This window comes from Serinus canaria, chromosome 1A (assembly GCF_022539315.1).
Source record: "Serinus canaria isolate serCan28SL12 chromosome 1A, serCan2020, whole genome shotgun sequence".
Classification (NCBI taxonomy): Eukaryota; Metazoa; Chordata; class Aves; order Passeriformes; family Fringillidae; genus Serinus; species Serinus canaria.
Window position 1 is genome coordinate 185,493 of NC_066314.1, and position 19,510 is coordinate 205,002.

General features: G+C 62.6%; 1 protein-coding gene across 1 annotated transcript in view; it reads right to left on the reverse strand.

Moving 5' to 3' along the window:
• Positions 1-11,399, reverse strand: part of TNPO3 (transportin 3) — a 22,061-nt gene extending 10,662 nt beyond the window's left edge. The window contains exons 1-6 of the mRNA XM_050969808.1: positions 11,218-11,399; positions 5,287-5,487; positions 4,607-4,680; positions 3,783-3,939; positions 2,043-2,186; positions 209-384 (exon numbers count right to left, since the gene is read on the reverse strand). Of these exons, the coding sequence (XP_050825765.1) occupies positions 209-384; positions 2,043-2,186; positions 3,783-3,939; positions 4,607-4,680; positions 5,287-5,487; positions 11,218-11,343 (878 nt within the window). The 5' untranslated portion in view covers positions 11,344-11,399. The remainder of the gene's footprint in view (positions 1-208; positions 385-2,042; positions 2,187-3,782; positions 3,940-4,606; positions 4,681-5,286; positions 5,488-11,217) is intronic.
• Between the last annotated feature and the right edge of the window lie 8,111 nt (positions 11,400-19,510).

Sequence of the window (19,510 nt, forward strand, 5' to 3'; positions counted from 1 at the left end):
TTGCAGTGAGGGGCCCAGACCTGCCCCCAGGATTTGGGTGAGACCCCAGAGTGCCCAGCACATGGACAGGCTCTGCCCAGCCCCAGTGCCCCCAGCACTGCGGATGCCCTGGCACAGGTATCTCTGTTTGGAGGCTGACATGGCACCAGCTAGGCCAGCACCGTCCTGCCCATCCCTCCCAGCCAGAGCACAGGGCCCTGTCCCTCACTTGTCCAGGTCCTCCCGTGCCACAGCCATGTGGTAGGCACTCTCGAGGGTGAGCACGCCCTGGAAGAGCTGCAGGGCCAGGGGCAGGTTGGTCTCCACGTTCTCGATGGCATAGAGGGCCGAGCACACGCAGTCCGACGCAGCCTCGTGCAGGTTGGACGAGGTCTTGTCCTGTTGCTGCAAGGCACAAAAGCACAGCAATTATCAAAGAGTCATGGAATCTCCTGAGCTGGAAGGGAGCACAGGGATCACAGATCCAACTCCAGGCCCTGCACAGACACCCCAGTGATCCCAGGGAGGGGATTGCATCCCTGGGAGGGGAGCTCTGGCAGCCCCAGGCCGTGCCCATTTCTCAGGGAGCCTGGGCAGTGCCCAGCACCCTCTGGGGCAGAACCTTTCCTGCTTTCCAGCCTGACCTTCCCTGGCACAGCTCCAGCTGTTCCCTGGTCACCAGAGCAGAGATGGGAGCTGCCCCTCCACTGCCCCAATTCTATCATGCAATCAGACAGTAATGAAACCACCAGGTTTTTGTTCTTGTTCCCACAATGGATGGATTTGATCCTGGAGATCTATTCCAACCCAAAGAATTCTGTGGAAACACTTTGTAGAGGTCCTGCACAGCCACAGCCCCCACCACTCCTCACTGGCCTCATAACCTGTTTCCCTGGACATTCCAGGTCAGAGTGACCCAAGGCACCCTGGCAACTTCCCTGGCAAACACAGGAGAGGAAACACCAGCTGGAACCCTGGGCAGCTTGGAAGGAAGGAAACCACCATGCTGCTCATCACCTGGCTGGACACAGAGTCATACTCCCACTGGGAGGAGAGGTGGGAGCTGGGCAGTCCTTGGTGGGTGTGGGAACAAGGCTTCCACAAGCAAGCGGAATATTGACCAGGGATGGTCTGGGTCAGTGAATTCCATGGGTGGTGACTGAGTGAGGGGGATTTACAGGGGAGGAGACAGGACATACAGAGAACTGGGAGAGAGCAAGCAGGGAGGAAACAAAGGAGCAGAGACTGTGAGTCCTACTGAACAAGATATCAATGGATTTGGGAAACAATTCCTGGTGCCACTGAAGGGAGAAGGGGAGGAAGGAAAAACACCCCACCAAAGTGCCATTAACCACTAAACAGGCTGGTGAGCCCCACAGCCTGTCCTGGGAGCAGCTCCCGCTACAGCTCCACTCTAAGTAGGATCCCACATGGATATTCAGGATCCTGCAGACATCCTTCTTGGGAGCCCTCATCTGCATTTGTCATTGACTGAATCATGCAAATGAGGGATCCCATGGGAGAGAGGGAGGAGGGACAGACAATGTCTGCAGCAGAAACCTCCATCCTCCAGGAATTCCTCACTCTGACTCCACTCCCTGCCTGCCCTGGCTCAGTGGCACAGAATTCTCCACACCTCCAGCCCTGCCACACTCAGCCAGGCAAACACCCCAACTCCTCCAGGAGGGGATCTTCCAAGGAAAAAGGGTCAGAAGAGGAATACTGCTTTACTGACAATCTGGGAAGAAACCAAAATAACCTCAACCCCCTGATTTGACCATCAAACCCCAACAAAGGCTTCCGATGCCCAGCCACAAGGATGACAAACCTCACCTGGCACCTCTGGGTGTGACAAACCTCACCTGGCACCTCGTGGGCAGTGGCACTTCCCTGCCTGCACTTCCCAGCAGAGGCACTGCCCACTCTGTGGAGCTGATCTGGCCCAGAGGGAACCAGAGAGTCTGTGTGACACAGGAGAGATGAACCCCCTGCCCCACACCTCAGTCCTGCTGGGATTCTCCAGCCCCCACCCTGGAACCCCCCACCTCCTGGGAAACACTCACCAGCACCTCGAAGAGCAGGGACAGCAGCTTGCTGTTGGCCATGAAGGTGCTGTCCAGGACACCCAGGTTGAACCAGCTGCCCAGGCACCGGAAGATTTTGATGAGCATTTTCTCCTCATTGCCTGCCTTCTCCACACACGTCACCTGCAGGACACGGCAGAGCCAGTCAGGATCTGACTCCAGCAGGTGATCCATGAGAAATAACCAGTAACATCCTCTGGAGTCCACATAAGAACATTCCAGAGGCAGGCTGCTCCCAGCATCCCTGTCACCAGCAGCCCTGGACTCAGGGACAGAGCCCACAGGAGCAGAAGAGCAGCTGGAGCACCTCCCTCATCCCCACTCCTGCAGGATCCCGTGTTGGGCCAGCAGAGCACAGCCATCAGGGATGTTCACACCTGACAAATCCCAGTTTAATCCTTCTCCCAAAAAACCACCTCTGCAGAGAGAAGCTGCTGCTGACAGCCAGACCTGTCCTGAGGGACATTCCCAACATGCCACCCTGGTGTCCAAGCCAGGATGTGGGATGGCTGCAGCTCCTTCCCAGTGCTGGCCAGTGCTCCAGCTGCAGACCAGTGCCCAGCAGAGCCCTGCCCAAAGCCCCAGCCTCAACTGGCACAGGGAAAGGGGGAAGAGGTAGACAGGCAGGACACGGAAGATCCCAGACCCCCTGGGCTGGCCCAGGAATTTTTGCACAAGAGCTTCCAGAGATCTCCCCACTTGACACTTGTCCTAAAGGCAGAATGTTGGACCTCATCACAGTCCCTAAAATGCTGCTTTAACCCCATTTTTTAACTGAAGATGGGAATTTGGCATTTAAATCCTACACAGAAAATATAAATTTGGCTCTTCAGGTAGGTGGTGGAAATGCCCATGCTGGCACCAAAAGGGAAAGCTCAGGAGAGCTTCAGGCAGGTGCAGAGAGAGCAGGAATGTGCAGGGACAGGGCCAGCCCGTGGTGATTTTATGTCAGCTCTGAGCAGGCACAAGCACCAGAGCGAGGTGACGCTGCCTGTGTCCCCAGTATGTCAACCAGGATCTCCCAGGGATCCTGGGAAAAGCTGGGGCTGGACATGGCTGGAGGGGACAGCCCAGTGTGGGGGCCCCCTGATGTGCTGGGATATCCCAGGAAAAGATGGTGCCAGAGAGGACAGCACAGTGTGGGGACTCCTGATACTCCAACCAGGATCTCCCAGGTGTCCCTGGAAAAGCTGGGACTGGCTAGGCAGGGTGGCCTTGGAAGGGGACTCGAGGAAGGTAAAGGAATTTCAGAGTGAGCAAGGACTTCCTCAGACAACTTCTCCCAGAACAGGTGGAGCTGGGCTGGCTTGATGGCTGCAGTGGCACTGGCAGGGAACTCAGCTGGGATAAACATGGAATGGGGAAAGAGGCTTCTCCAGCAACACCTGAGCTGTTGGGCAGAGGGCACAGTTCAGCTCCATCTCCTGATACAGGGTAAGGGGAAGCAGCCTTGAGCTGTGCCAGGGGAGGCTCAGCTATTGGAAAAATTCCTTCCTGGAAAGGGCTGTCCATCCCTGGCACAGCTGCCCAGGGAGGTTTGGAGTCCCCATCCCTGTTGGGATTTCAAAGCCGTGTGGGAGCGGTACTCGGGGACAGTGGCCAGGGTCAGTGGTGGCCCTGGCAGTGCTGGGGGACGGATGGACACGTGGGCTCTGAGGGCTCTTCCAGCCCAAGCAAGGCCCCGATGCCCTCTGGGGCAGAGGCAGCTGGGCTGCTCACCAGCAGTGACACCACGGTGCTGGAGTAGTAGGCCAGGTCCTCGATGATCTCGGTGCGGCGGTTGGCCCCGATGCGCAGCGAGCGGCTGTGCACCTCCTCGGGCAGCACCGTCAGGATCTCCAGCAGGAAGGGCAGCGACGTCACGTCATTGCTGTACCTGCCACGAGGGACGGGGGGACACCTCAGCACTGGGAACAGCACAGACAAGGCTGCGTGGCACCCCGGACCACTGCAGGGCTCTAAGGTCCCTTCCCACCCCACACATCCCACGATTCCATATTCCGTGGATTCGGCAACAGTCCTGTCTCAAGGACAGGCAGGGTCCAGCCACAGCCCTGCCAAGAGGAGCCTCCAGGATGGCTCAGCCCAGGTTTCCAGCAGAGCAGGGACAGAAGCTTTCTCAGCCCGTGAGCTCTGGGAGTCCAGGTGCCACTGCCCGGACAAATCCCACCCCCTCCTGCTGCCAATGGACTCAGGGTGGTGGCAGCCCCAGGGGCTGCTGCTGTCACTGTGCAGCAGCGTGTGGCATCACATGGGGACATCTAGGGACACCCAACAGTGACTGGCTCCAGCCCCACTGCTCCATCCCACAACACAGACACAGCTGAGGGAAGAGGGATTGTCCCTAACAAAACAGGGATGAGGAAAAGCGCTGAGTGTTGGGCTGTGAGCAGGGAAGCGTGCACGGCAGACAGCCCCTCCTGCCACCATCCAGGGCAGCTGAAATCACCCATCACAGGAGAAAACCTTCCCTTTCCTGCACCACACTGCCTGACACAGCCCACAGAACAGTCCCCAGGCCACAGACAGAAACAGTCACTCACTTCTCCACCAGTGTCTGCACACAGCCCTTCCACGAAGCCATCTGCAGGGCAAGGTCAGCTATTGCCAAAGCGAGCTGGAAGGGAATGGAAAACACATGGATCAATGTGGGGAGTGCTGGGATGTGCCCAGAGACAGGGCTGGCAGGCAGCTCTGGCATCCACCCCAACATCCCTGCCAGCAGGTAACTCAGGAATCGTTCCCAACACGGCCCACAGGCAGGGAACTCCGGGATCCACCTCCCCCATCCCCGTCTGTGCGCAATCCCTGCGGAACACCGGCTGCCCCAAGGGCTGGCATTCCCTGACATAACATTCAGGGCCTGCAGGAGCACCCTGGCTCAGCCTGGGGCTGTCAGGCCCCCCAGTGCCACAGGAACATATGGATAATGGGAATGAAGGGTGCACAGAAATCCCCCTGAACACCCAGGGCACTGCTAGGTTTGGTGTCCATGGCAGAGCACAGGAAAACCCCTGCTCCTCCTCCTCTCCAAAGAGCAAATGAGGATGAAGGAATGGACGTAACTAAAGGAATCAAGTGATGAAGGAGGGAAATCTATCTTGAGCCAGGAGAGGAGCAGGGATCAGCCTTCCCTGTTTTCCAGCCCAGGGAGAGTGAGCCCAGAGTGACTGCCAGGAACAGGACATGGAAGGAGCAGCTCCATCCCCCCGCCATCACCAACCTGTGTGACAATGACCGGGGACAGGTCCTTCAAGTTCTGGATGTGAGACAGCAAAGAGTCCCGGAGTGAGGCATGGGAATCCGTGGGGAGTTCATAGAATGAAGTTTGGATCTTCATCTTCATGGTCTGTGCTGCAAAGTAGCAGGACTCCACATCCTGGTGGATCTGCAGCAGCTGGTCCGAGATCTCCCAGGCATGGACCTGTGGGAAAACCACGCCGTGGTCAGTGGGCAGGGCTGGGGGGGTCAGGGTGCTGCAGACAGTCCAAATTCCCAATGGAAACACAGCCCTGTCCTGCCAGAGCGAGTCCAGAGGAGGCCCTGGAGCTGCTCCAGGGCTGGAGCCCCTCAGTTCCCAGGGATCCTGGCTGGGAGAGCTGGGGGTGCTCACCTGGAGAGGAGAAGGATCCAGGGAGAGCTCAGAGCCCCTGGCAGGGCCTGAAGGGGCTCCAGGAGAGCTGCAGAGGGACTGGGGACAAGGCCTGCAGGGACAGCACCCAGGGAATGGCTCCCACTGCCAGAGGGCAGGGAGGGATGGGATCTTGGCAATGAGGAATTCCTGGCTGGGCTGGGGACACCAGGCCCATCTGAGGGCCCACACCAGCACTCCAGAGCTGAACATGGATGTGCCTGAGAGCTGGAGGAGAACCAGGCAGGAGCCCACAGCCTGCCCAGCCTCGGGGCAGCTCCAGCCAGTGCCAGGCTGGTCTGAACCCAAAGGCTCAGTCCTGACTGTGGAACTGGGGCACTGGTGAGCCAGGGAAACACCAGGCAGACTCCAGAGCCCTGTGGCTGGGCTGGGGTATGGGAACAGACCCACTGCATCCTACAGTCACTGAGGGTGGAAAAGACCTTCAAGACCATCCAGTCCAAACTGTGCCACACCCCACCATGTCCCCAGCCCACAGCAGTGAGTGCCAGGTCCAGTCCTTCCTTGGACACCTCCAGGGATGGGAAGTCCAAACCTCCCTGGCCAGCATGGTAAAAAATCCCAAATCCAGCTGTGGAAAACCTGAACAAAACTTAAACTAATTCCATGAGCTTCACAGCCATTGTCTCTGACAGCCTTTGGGCCACAGGACTTCCCTGAGCTCAATCCAGAGCGAAATAAAACACGTGCATCCCTAAAGCCCAGCTCTGGCCCTCATTCCAGCCTCGCTAATGAAGGCAATTCCATCACAGCCCTTGGCAAGTCACTCCAAGAGCCAAACAGCCCTTTGTAATAAACCACCGCCTGGCCACACTTGCTTCCAGCTGCGTTCCAGCCTGGAAGACAAAATAATCCCCTTTCCAAACCTCTCCCCCAGGCAGGACAGCCATTCCCAGAGGCACCACCCCCACCAATGCTCCAGACCCAAACCCTGGGCCAGGGCTCCCCAGCATCGCATAGGGCACAAGAGGGCAACACCAGGCAGGATCAGCATGATCCAGGCTGATTCCCAGGAAAACCCAGTCTCCTGCACATGGAAAAGGAAAACATTATAGCTGGCAATAGCACAGGGCCTAGCTCCTGACCTCACTCTCAGAATTTCTGCTAGGAGCTCTTTCCACGGCCACTGAAGCCTGGAATGCAGCTGGAGCCAACTGCAGAACCCAAAGGGCCCAGACGAGCTGGGGAGGCCAGGACCCTCAGCACCCCACGTGCTCCCCTCTCCTCTCCCTTCCTCCTTTCCACAGCTCCTCTGAGCTGGGAACCCCCAGAGCCCATCAGGTCCAACAGTTCCCCAGCACTGCCAAGACCAACACTGCCCCGTGTCCCCGTGTCCCCAGGTGCCACATCCCCATGGCTCCTCAACCCCTCCAGGTTCAACCCCCAGAGCCAGTGGATCCATCCCTGCCACATGCAGCAGAAGCTCCCCGCAGCCTCCCACGGGACACGGCACACTTTCTCCAGGGAGGGCTGGTCCATCACAGCGTGGTCAAGCAGAGCCCTTCCAGAGCCTTCCGACAAGCTCCTCTGCTGTTTCCAGGCTCTGCTCCTCCTTTCCCAGCTGCCTCCACGACAGGGGCTGTAACTCCAGTACCTCCTGGTGTAAAACTCGCCTGGAATGACTCTAACAGGAGTGAGAAAAGCCTGGAGCCACTGCTGTCATAAACGTCCCCCTGGATTTATTTATCCTCACAGGGAATTCCCACGCTGGAATCAACAAGAAGTTAAACTCCACACCTACAACAGCCAGGATCCTACCAAACCCTCTCAGTAAACTCTTTCTCCCCTCAATTAACAGGCTGGTAAATCCCAGTTTGGATGGACACGGTGGCAGACACGGGAGATCCTCCCAAACCCACCAACCCCAGGGCACATGGATAATCCGTCTGGGAGCCCAGCTCAGCAAAGAGCACAATTATTAATGGGCTGTGAGCACCAATGACTACAAGAAGCTGTTTCTATGCCTGAAACTCCTCATGGCACATTCAGGAATTCTACAAAGCCAGAGAATTTCCCTCCCAGAAAGCACTTCCTGAACCCCCACTGAAACCCAAACCAACCTCCACTCCATCCACACCAAATCCCCAACACTCAGCTCACAGCCATGGATCCACACACAGCATTCCAACCTCCACTCCATCCACACCCAAAAACCCCAACACTCAGCTCACAGCCATGGATCCACACACAGCATTCCAACCTCCACTCCATCCACACCCAAACCCCAACACTCAGCTCACAGCCATGGATCCACACACAGCATTCTCCCAGGGCTCTGCTCCAGACCCCAGGGATGCAGAGAAACTCCAGCCATGAAGCTGGGAGAAGGCCAATCCCACAGTGGGTGCAGCTCCTGTGCCTGAGGAAACCCCAGCTAGTCTGCAATCAGCCTTCACACAGCTCCCAGCACACGGCTGCCTGAAGGAGCCTCAAATTCTGGGATTTAGGTCAACTTGCACTGAGCTCCCAGTGCTGTGCAGGCTCGGAGCTGCTCTGCCACGTCCGGCCCCGTTTCCCAGGAACAGCCAGCAGGAAAGGTGAGAACGAGGCTGCTGGGGGAGCTGAGGGACAGCTGAGCCCCCAGGGCCTGCCAGACCCAAACCTGGACCCCACGTCTCGCCAGAGATCCCAGGGATGGGAACTGCAGGGATCTCTCTCAGGTTTGGGGGTCCCCAGTGCCAAACCTGAACCCCCACAGTGACCCAGGCCCCAAACTCAGCTTTAGGCTTTGCCTTCTCATCCCCACGATGGGATGTGTCCCAGATACAACTTCAGAAGGCTTCACCCCACACAGGGTAACACCACACCGCTTGAGAAGGCTGCAGGCATCTGCCCTGTTGTTCTTTGCCCACCCTTTTATGCCCTCAGGTTCATGCCCTGCACCTGGGTGCCCTCTGCTCCCTGGGCACACCTGGGCACTCCATGGCTCGTTGCTGTCAGTGCTGCTCACCTGCTTCTCACAGCTGCACTGCTGGGGATGGGCTGGGGCAGCCCCACTCCCCAGCACCTCAAACTCTGTGCCTACACCAGGGCCAGGCTGGTCACTGGGGCTGGAGCAGGCTGGGACAGTGGGAGGTGTCCCTGCCATGGCAGGGTGGCACTGCAGGGGCTCTGAGGTCCCTTCCCACCTGAGCCATTCCAGGATCCCCTGATTACAACCCAGAAAGGCAGAAACCAGCGGGAACCCCACCCTGAGAGCTCATCCCAGCAGAGGCAAACGGGACAGAACTGGGCAGGGCTGGGCACTCTGGAAGGGGCACAGACTGCCCAGGGGTGCCACCAAACAGCCCCTGACAGGTGGCACTGCAGGGACATGGCTTGACACAGAGGAGGATCCAAGCAAACATCCCTAGGGGGGTTAATCCCAGTGCCTCCATCCAGGCCAGGGCACAGGGACACCTGAGGGACAAACAGTGAGTGCCCAGCCAGGGACACCCGTGCCACCGTGACTCCCGTCCCACCAGTGCCACCGTGACTCCCGTCCCACCAGTGCCACCGTGACTCCTGTCCCACCAATGTCACCCTGACTCCTGTCCCACCAGTGTCACCCTGACTCCCGTCCCACCAATGTCACCCTGACTCCCGTCCCACCAGTGCCACCGTGACTCCCGTCCCACCAGTGCCACCGTGACTCCCGTCCCACCAGTGTCACCGTGACTCCTGTCCCACCAGTGTCACCGTGACTCCTGTCCCATCAGTGCCACCAGTGCCACCCTGACTCCCGTCCCACCAGTGCCACCGTGACTCCCGTCCCATCAGTGCCACCCTGACTCCTGTCCCATCAGTGCCACCCTGACTCCCGTCCCACCAGTGTCACCCTGACTCCTGTCCCATCAGTGCCACCAGTGCCACCGTGGCCCCAGGTGGGAAAGGTCCCAGTGGGGCATCCCAGCCCTGCCAGGCCATGCCAGGGAGTTCCTGCTGTCCCCGCCAGGGCTGGGATAACTCAGCAGCTCCAAGGAGAGGAAGGTGCTGGACGGAACCAGGCTGGGCCTGACCAGCTGGGGAATAACTGGGACTCCTTCTGGGAGCAGCACATAACGCTCAGCGGAGCAGGGGGAATAACCCAACAAAGGGGGAGAAGCAGGAATGCTGCTGTGTTAATAACAACCTTGTTACTGCTGACATTATTATTATTATTATTATTATTATTATTATTATTATTATTATTATTATTATTATTATTATTACTGCTACCACTCTATCAGAAACAGCCAAGAGAAACTGCAGCAGAGACCCCGAAATTCCCAGGTACTTGGGAATACAAATTAGTCCCCAAAAGCCCAAACTCTCCTGGGGATGGGGCAGCCTCACCTGGGGACACCCCTTTACCCAACAGCAATCCTGGGGGTCTCACCCAGGCAGCCCCCGGCCCTCCTGGGTCACCCCAGGTTTGGGGGGCCCTTGGCCAGGGGTTCTGGGCTCTCACCCATCCCTGAAAAGGGAACCTCCCTCCTCCAGCTGCCCCGAGAGCTCTGCTCTGGCAAAGCCCCTGCCCAGGGGGGAATGGGGGCAGCAGCAGCAGAGCCCCCAGACCCAGCCATGGACATTCCCTCAGAACTCCCATGGGAACTGCAACAGGGCTCCAGCACTGCAGGGAATTCAGGGGGAAAATTCACAAACCAGGAGTTTGTGGGAACAAGGAGCGGCAGGATTGGCCAGAGGGCGGGAAGGGGCTGGAGCTGCTGCCCCGGAGTGAGCTGGGACACCCAGGGCAGGGAATCCTGTCCCGCTCCTGGGGAGGGGGGGCACAGAGGGGACCCTGTCCAGCTCCGGGGAGGGGAAACATCCATCCCCTGAGCGGGGGGGGGGGAACGACAAAGCAGCTCCAGCAGGAGCAGATGAGGCCACAGAACAAACACCCCAAACCCGGGGAGAGGTGTGTCCTGAGGGCTCTGGGCACTGAAGGAGGCCTTGGCTCCATCCCCTCACGGATGCCGGCGGCTCTCTCACCCCGGCCAGCAGGAAAAGCCCAAATTTCCCTCCGGGAGCCAAGTCCTCCTTCCCAACTCCCTCAGGACTGTGCCGAACGTCCCAGCCTGTTGTTCCTTGTGTTAATCACGGAACGGGGGAATGGCTGGGTGGGAAATGACCTCAGAGCCCCTCCAGTGCCACCCCTGCCATGGCAGGGACACCTCCCACTGTCCCAGGCTGCTCCAGCCCCAGTGTCCAGCCTGGCTTGGGCACTGCCAGGGATGCAGGGGCAGCCCCAGCTGCTCTGGCAGTTCCAGCCCAGGCAGGAATTCCTCATTGCCAGATCCCATCCATGCCTGCCCTCTGGCAGTGGGAGCCATTCCCTGGGTGCTGTCCCTGCAGGCCTTGTCCAAAGTCTCTCTCCAGAGCGCTCCCAGGGATGGGGCAGCCACAGAGCAGCGGCAACGGTGCGGTCGAGGCTTCCCGAAGCCGCCAAGGGGCCGCCGTTCCCTGCCCCGCCCCACCCCGGATGCGGCCCGAGGCCTCCCCGCGAGCCCGGGCCCGGTACCCGCCGCCCGCGGCTCTCACCGAGCGCTGCAGTTCGCCCAGCCAGCAGCTCGCCCGCTCCTTGCCGCTGGGGTCGGGGTCGTGGTAGAGCGCCTGCACGGCCTGCTGGACGAGCTGCAGGCTGGGCCGGCCCGGCCCGCGCTCCATGGCCGGTCCCTCAGCGCCGCCCGCCCGCCGCCATCTCCGCTCCGCCGCACCGGGCCGGCCCCCGGAAACGCGCCCGAGCGCCTTCCGTTCCGCGTCCTTCCGTTCCGCCGGCCTCCCTCGCGCTGCCCGCTCCGCCCCGTTCCGCCCCTCACATCTCATTGCATCCCGTCCCGTCCCTTCCCGTCCCATCTATCCTATCCTATCCAATTCCATTCCATCGCATCCCGTCCTCTCCCATCCCGCCCCGGTTGGTCCCACCGCTCCCCCCCACCCCACGCCCTGCCCGGAACGGGTTTCCGGCGGTGCGTCGGTCAAATGTGTCCGGGCGCACGCGGGGCGGCGGGAAGGGTCTGTGACCCCCCCCTCAGACCGGCGCCTGGGGTCCCGGTACCCCCGGCCCGTCCCGGGGGCTCCAGAGACCCCCTCAGACCGGAGCGTGCGGTCCCGGTACCCCCGGCCCTTCCCGGGGCTCCCGCTGTCCCACCCCCCCGGGCCGTCCCACGGGGGTCCCGCTGCCCCGAGGGCTCCCCCCACACCGGGCCCGGCAGCCCCTCCGAGCCGTGCTGAGGGGCTCCACGGCACCAGCCCCGTCCCCGTCCCCGCTCGGGGCTCTCCTGCCGAGCAGGGCCGGCCAGCCGCGGTGGCTGTGGGATGGAAATCGTTAATTGTGGAGATAATTCAGTCCCAGCCCATGGGGGCTCGGGTGCCAGAGCCCCCGGTAAACCCCGGCCCGGAGGGGTCTGCACCCACGGGAGCCACGGAGGGACAGGGTGACATCCCCCCGGGCTGCAGCGGGACAGGGACATCGGCCCAGGGACTGCTCCCCCTGAGCTGCACCGGGACAGGGAATTGTCCCCAAACGCCTGCCCCGTGCCAGCCCTGGCCGGCAGCAATGGGCACATCCCGGGGGGGCTCCAGCACGGCTGCAGGAGGGGTGGGCACACCTGAGGGGGCTCTGGCTGGCCCCCAACATCCGATGAGAAAACTCCAGATGCAGCTGTGTTGGGATTTTGGGATGGGGGTTCCCCTGGAGCCCTGATCCCACCTTGTTCCTCATCTCAGTCAATGTAATTTTGGGATGGGGGGGTTCCCCTGGGGCCCTGATCCCACCTTGTTCCTCATGTCAATCAATGTAATTTTGGGATGGGGGGGTTCCCCTGGGGCCCTGATCCCACCTTGTTCCTCATCTCAATGTAATTTTGGGATGGGGGGGTTCCCCTGGGGCCCTGATCCCACCTTGTTCCTCATCTCAATGTAATTTTGGGATGGGGGGGTTCCCCTGGGGCCCTGATCCCACCTTGTTCCTCATCTCAATGTAATTTTGGGATGGGGGGGTTCCCCTGGGGCCCTGATCCCACCTTGTTCCTCATCTCAATGTAATTTTGGGATGGGGGGGTTCCCCTGGGGCCCTGATCCCACCTTGTTCCTCATCTCGCTGCTTGTTTGGGGATGAGCCTGGAGTCTACCTCAATGTGTCAGCAGGCAGAGGAACTGGATTGAGGGGGTCTTTGGGGAAAAACTCCTTTGATTTCCTTTCCCTCATAATCATTGCTGAATAATGCTGAGGTGGCTTCTGAGGCCAGTGGTGCTCGCTCCCTCTGCCCAGGCTGGGCAGGCCCGTGTCACCTCGTGGTGGTGCCCGTGGCAGGACAAGGCCATCTCTTGCTCTTTCCCACCTCAGACCGGTGTGAGGCTCCATGATTCCATGGTCAGTCCAGCTCAATTGCGATTTCGCCGGTGGCTCACGGGTCAGGCCATTAGGGGCTCACCACTGTGGGGTGCTGAATTTGGGTGCTGAGCAGAACAAGCGTGCTGGTGTCACCCTGAGCTGGGGCAATGTCTGCTCAGCTGGGAGCATTCAGGTGCCCCAGGGCACGGGTTCAGCCAGGCAGGAGGGAGCCGTGGTAATTAACGCCCAGCCTCGTCAGCACACCCAGCTCACAGGGCACAAACAAAATATTAATCACCAGTCAGAAATGGCTTTTGATAGCCTGCAGCTCTGGCCCGTGATGCTGGGTGTCAGTGGCAGGAAAGGCCAAAGATGCAGGAGTGGAACTGGTCTTTACCTTGAGCAGGTCCCAGGAGGGCGGTCGGGGCACACCATCCTGGCAGTGCCACCCTCCCCTCTGGGAGAGTCCAGTCAAGCCATTAACGAGGGTTGCTCTGCCAGCCCACAGCACCCTCTTGGCCAGCACCACCAATGGCTACAAGCAAAGCTGGTGGCCCAGCCTCTCCAGGGGCAGGTGATGCTGCCCTGGTGGCACCGAGGGCCCAGGATCCCCAGCCGTGGTGGGCAGGGCCACGCCGTGTCCTGGGCCCTCTGTGCCAGCCTGAACCTCGAGCCATGAACCCTCAGCTTCCCAAAGGTGACGAGCACAGGGACTCTGCTGGCCTGGACGTGTTTGTGACCTGATTAATGTGCCCTGGTCAGCATGTCCTGACCAGAGTGTCCTGCACAGAGTGTCCTGCCCAGAGTGTCCTGGTCAGAATGTCTTGATTGGAGTGTCCTGGTCAGTGTGTCCTGGTCAGCGTGTCCTTACCAATGCCACCTGCTGGTTTCCCACTCCGGAGCTGGAGCAGACGAGAGCTGGGGCAGTGCCCGGGTCTGTGCCCGTCTCGGCCGAGTGCAGGAGCTGCCCCTGGGTGATCCCTGCACAGTTCCAGCCCGGGCCAGGGATGGGGGAACAGCCCTGGGACGGGGCTTCAGCACCCCGAACCTGCTCCAGGTGGGATTGCTCCCAGCAGGAACATCCCTCCAACACCGGGGCCAGCCATTCCCCCGGTGCCCGAGGAGCCGCAACCGGCACCGGATCCGGACAGGCTTCTGCTGATCTCGGTGCCGTACCAGAGCCTGGTGCAGTTCTGCAACCTGCTCAGGGATTTCCTGCAGTTCCTGAGGGACCAGCTGGGCTGAGCGGAGCCGGAGCGGACGCGGTTCTGGCTGCAGAACGCGGCCCCGGCCCGCTCCGTTCCGGCTCGGTCGCCGCCGCGGGGCCCGAGGCGGCCGCAGCCCCGGGGCCGCTCTGTCCCCCGCCCCTCCCCTGCCGCCCCCCGTGCCGCAGTCCCGTTCGCTGTTGAAACAACGCTGTTCGTGCTCCCCAGCACCGCGCTCTCTGCGCCGTTCCGCCCGCGGGCAGGGCCGGGAGCCGGGAGGGAGAACGAGCGGGGCCGGCCCGCTTCGGGAGGAGACGCGGAGCGCTCGGGGCGGAGTGGGAAAAGCGGTTTAATAACGGGAACGGCAGCAGCCCGGAGCCCCGAGGGAGGCGGAGCTGCGGGAGGTGCCACCCTGAGCTGCTGCGGCCACCCAGGGCTGTCCCCTCTGTCACCAGCTCCTGCCTCTGAGGCTGCCGGCACCCCCGGTCCCACCCCCGCTGTGCCCTCGGGCCCCTTGGGATCCCCGGACCCGGGACATTCCCTCTGCTCCAGCGGGATCGCGGCTCCGCAGAGCTGTCCTGGCTCTGGGGGAGGCGCTGGAGCCGGGTGACCCTCCCGGAACGGGTCAGGGATGCTGTCAGGGGCCTCACCTGGAAGGTCCCACACGGAGCACAGGGCCCCGCCAGGGCTCGGGGTCTCCCCAAACCCCGTTTGCTGCCCCGGTACCCCGTTAGTCTCAGGGGTCCCCGAGATGGAGCTGTGGGGCGGCTCTGAGCTTGGCTAGTTGGGGTCAGGAGGATTTGGGATGTCAGGGTGTCGCTGTGCAGCCCCCTGAGACAGGACCAGACAGAGACTCCAGCGAGGTGTCCCAGGAGCCCGTTCCCTTGCCCTGCCTGGGGTGAACCCCCTTCCGGGTCTGTCCCTGCCCCTTCCCCACGGAGCGATGCTGTCCAGCTCTGTCCCTGCCCCTTCCCCACGGAGCGATGCTGTCCAGCTCTGTCCCCGCCCCTGTCCCCGTGGCTCTGATGAAATCCCGCTGCCGGGGGCTCCAAAGGTGACCTGGAGCACCTGGGCTGTGCCAGCCCCGGGAGCCCAGCCCGAGCCTCGGGGGGCCTGGGGGTCCCTGCACGCACAGGTGACCGCACACACCTGTGCACGCAGGCGGGTGTGGGTGCACCTGGCTGCATGCACACCCAGCAGGACAGCACACCTCTGCAGTCACAGCTCGCACACACAGGGTGCAGACAGGCCACAGAGACCTGCACACACCTGCACACACCAGCCACATGCAGGTGTCACACACAGGTGTGTCACACACAGGTGTGTCACACACAGGTGTGTCACACATAGGTGTCACACACAGGTGTGTCACACACAGGTGTGTCACACATAGGTGTGTCACACACAGGTGTGTCACACATAGGTGTCACACACAGGTGTGTCACACACAGGTGTGTCACACATAGGTGTGTCACACACAGGTGTGTCACACACAGGTGTGTCACACACAGGTTTCTAATATACACATAGGTGTCTCACACACACAGGTGTGTCACACACACAGAGGTGTCTCTCACACACACACACACACACACACACAGGTGTCTCATATCCACACAGGTGTCACACACCCACACACACAGAGGTGTCACACACACCTGCACACACACACAGGTGTCACACACACACACAGGTGTCACACACACACACAGGTGTTACACACACACAGGTGTCACACACACACAGAGGTTTCTCACACACAAACACAGGTGTCTCGTACAGACACACAGGTGTCACACACACACCTGTGTCACACACACAGAGCTGTCTCACACACCTGCACACACACACAGGTGTGTCACACACCTGCACACACACTCTCACCTCATTTTCACACTTGCACTTCCCCCCCTTGGTGGCCCCCGTGTCACTTCCCCCTCCCCCAGCTCATCCTCTTTGTCCCCAAAGCGGATTATGGCGGTGGCTCAGCGGGGACACGCGCGTGTGCAAGGAGGGGCCACACCCCCAGCCAGCCTCACACGGGGCCTCAGGTGTGCAAGGGGGCAGTCACACCCCTCCCAGGTGTGCACAGGGGTGTCACACCCCTCCCAGGTGTGCAGGGAGGGTCACAGCCCCTCCCTGGGCCCACACCTGTGCAGACAGCAGGGGCAGGTCATGCACAGCCCAGCGGGGCAGGCAGGGCACTATTGTGGGCAGGGGATACCCCAGGTGGGCAGGGAATGGCCCAGGTGGGCAGGGAATGGCCCAGGTGGGCAGGGAATGGCCCAGGTGGGCAGGGAATGGCCCAGGTGGGCAGGGAATGGCCCAGGTGGGCAGGGAAGGGCCCAGGTGGGCAGGGGAAGGCCCAGGCAGAGCCCTCGGGCAGGTGGCAGGAGTGGTGACAGCAGGCAGGTGACAGGGACTGCTCCCAGGCAGCACAGACAGGTGACATCTCCTGAGTCAGGCAGTGCAGGCAGGGATGGGGCACACAGGTGATCCCCAGGCACAGCAGGTGGGACTCTGAGCAGCAAGGGCTGAGGGCAGGGCAGGAGATGCCCAGGCAGGTGCCACAGGTGATACCCAGGTGGAGCCCTGGCTGCTGAGGACTTTAAACTTTCTGTGCTGCCAGGCACTGACCCCCAAGGGAACAGAGAACCTGACCTGAGACCTGACCCCGGCACCAAAGGAGCGGAGACTCCACAGCCAGGAGGTGCAGGAGGGAGGGTGATGCCCAGGTGACACAGGTGATGCAGGTGATGCACGTGCTGCCCATGTGGTGCCCAGCCAGGACAGGTGATGTCCAGGGGATGCAGGTGATGCCCAGGTGGTGCCCAGGCTGGGCAGGTGGTGCAGGTGATGCTCAGGAAGGACAGGTGATGTCCAGGGGGTGCTCCAACCCAGGCAGGTGGTGCTGGTGATGCCCAGGTGCTGCCCAGGTGGTGCTGGTGATGCCCAGGCAATACAGGTGATGCTCAGGAGATAGAGGTGATGCTCAGGCAGGACAGGTGATGCCCGGGCGGTGTCCAGGTGATGCCCAGCTGGCGCAGGTGATGCTCAGGCAGGACAGGTGATGCCCGGGCGGTGCCCAGGTGATGCCCAGCTGGCGCAGGTGATGCTCAGGCAGGACAGGTGATGCCCGGGCGGTGCCCAGGCCGGGCAGGACTCGATGCCAGGCCGCTGTCCCGGGTCAGCCCCGCCCCCGGCCCGGCCCCGCCCGGTCCCGCCCCGCCCCCCCCGTCCCGCCGGGCCGGGGCAGCAGCGCCGGGGGCGGCGGCGCCGGGCAGGTACGGGGGGGCGGGGGCCGGGGGGGCCGGGGGCGGCGGGGGGAGGGGACTGGGGGGGCAGTGATCCCCGGGAGGGGGTCCCGGGTTGGGGGGGTATCCCGGCCACGGGGGGCCCTGCCCGGGGTGACACACCGGCGGGGTGACACCCGCGGGCCGCAGGGTGGGCAGGGGAGCCCCCCGACTCCTCCTGTGCCCCCCAGCAGGGAGGGGGTCGGGGGGAGCAGCACGGGGGACCCCGCACCGCGGTGCTGGGGGTGGCTGGGGTGGCAGACGGGGAGCGCCCCTCCTTCCCCCGCCCTAATTACCTGCCGCTAATTGGGGGGGGGCGCCATATGGCTGCCATTGCCGAGCGCGGGCAGCGCCGGGGGTCCCCCTGCAGACCCCCGGGCAGGGGCAGCCGCACAGCGCCGGGCGGGAGGGGCGACACGAGTGGGGCTGGTCAGGGAACCCGGGGAGACCCCCGGGGGACACGGAGGGGGGACACGGCTGTCGCACAGAGCGAGGTGCCGGCCTGGCACCTGCCGGTGAGACCCTCGGGTGGGGACAGGGACACCCTGGGGACACGCACCGGGGACAGGGACAGCGGCCCGCGTGGGTGACACGGGCAGAGACAGCCAAGCACGAGGGTCCCAGGGGAAGGGGATCGGAGCGGGGACAGGGCTGGGGACCCCGGGAGAGGGGAGCTGTCAGGGGGACAGGGATGAGGACACGGGCACAGGGCCGGGAAAGGGGACCTCGGGGTGGTGTCAGTGCTGTCACCGGGGCTGTCCGGCCGGGGGGACACTGCGGAGGGGGCTGGGGACGGGGCCGCGGGGCCGGGGGTGGCAGCCCCGCTCCTCCCTCCCCCGCCGCAGGCGCCCCCCGAGGTCCCCGTGTCCCCATGGCGGCCGCAGGCGCCCCCCGAGGTCCCCGTGTCCCCATGGCGGCCGCGTCCTGCCCGGCGCTCCTGGCCGCCTGCCTGGCGCTGCACCTGGCCACAGGTGAGCACCTGGGGGCACCTGGCGGACAGGGGACACCTGAGGGGGACACCGGGGCTGGGAGGGACCCGCTGGGTGTCTGGTGGGGACCCTGGGAGTGGCAACCGTGAGAGGTGGGGCCCCAGGGCACGGGGACAGCGAGGACCTTGTGGGGGACCCAAAGATGCCACCCGAGTGCAGGACACTGGGGCTGACAGCCCACTGGTCTCCTGGGGACAGAGACTCGGGGGTGGGGACCCTGGGGGACACACGAGCTGCCATGCTGGGGGTCCAGGGAGTGGGACTTGGCTGCTGGGGACACGGGGGGACTGAGGGCGGAGGTGGCAGTGCGGATGGATTTGTTGGGCTTGGGTATGGGGACCCTGGGGCAGGGACACGAGGGACCCTGGGGGGTCAGCAGGGAACAGGTAGGGGAGGACCTGGAGAGGGGGCCGGGGGTGGGACATGGGGGACCGGGGACCCGCGGGGCCACCCCCCTACGGACACCCGTGTGCCCATCCCCGTCACAGCCCGGGGCGACGGCTGCAGCGGCTTCGGGAACCTGTTCACGGAGATCGCGGAGAACAGCGCCCACGGCAGCCTGGTGGCGCGGCTGCCCCCGCCGGGGGACGCGGGGGGCGCGGGGGGCGGCGCCGGCCTCCAGCTCTGCCTGGTGGGCGCCGACGCCGCCTGGTTCTACCTGGACGGGCGCAGCATCCGGCTCAACGTCTCGGCCGGGCGGGCGCTGGACCGAGAGGTGACACCACGGGGACATCCCCGGGCCCCTGTCCCACTCCAGCCATCCTGTGTCCGTCGGGTGTCCGTCCGTGTCCGTCCTGAATCCACCCCCATCCGCCCTGTGTCCATCCTCCACCCACCCGAGGTCCATCTTATCGCCACCAGCCAGCCCCCTCCAGCCTGCCAATCCTTCGGGGGGGGGGCATTCCCTCCATTCTTCGGTGTCCCATCCCTCCGTCCTGCTGTAGTCGATCACTCTCTTCAATCCTGTGGGTCCAGCCCGCACCCACCTGTGTCCAGCCTCCATCCTCTGTC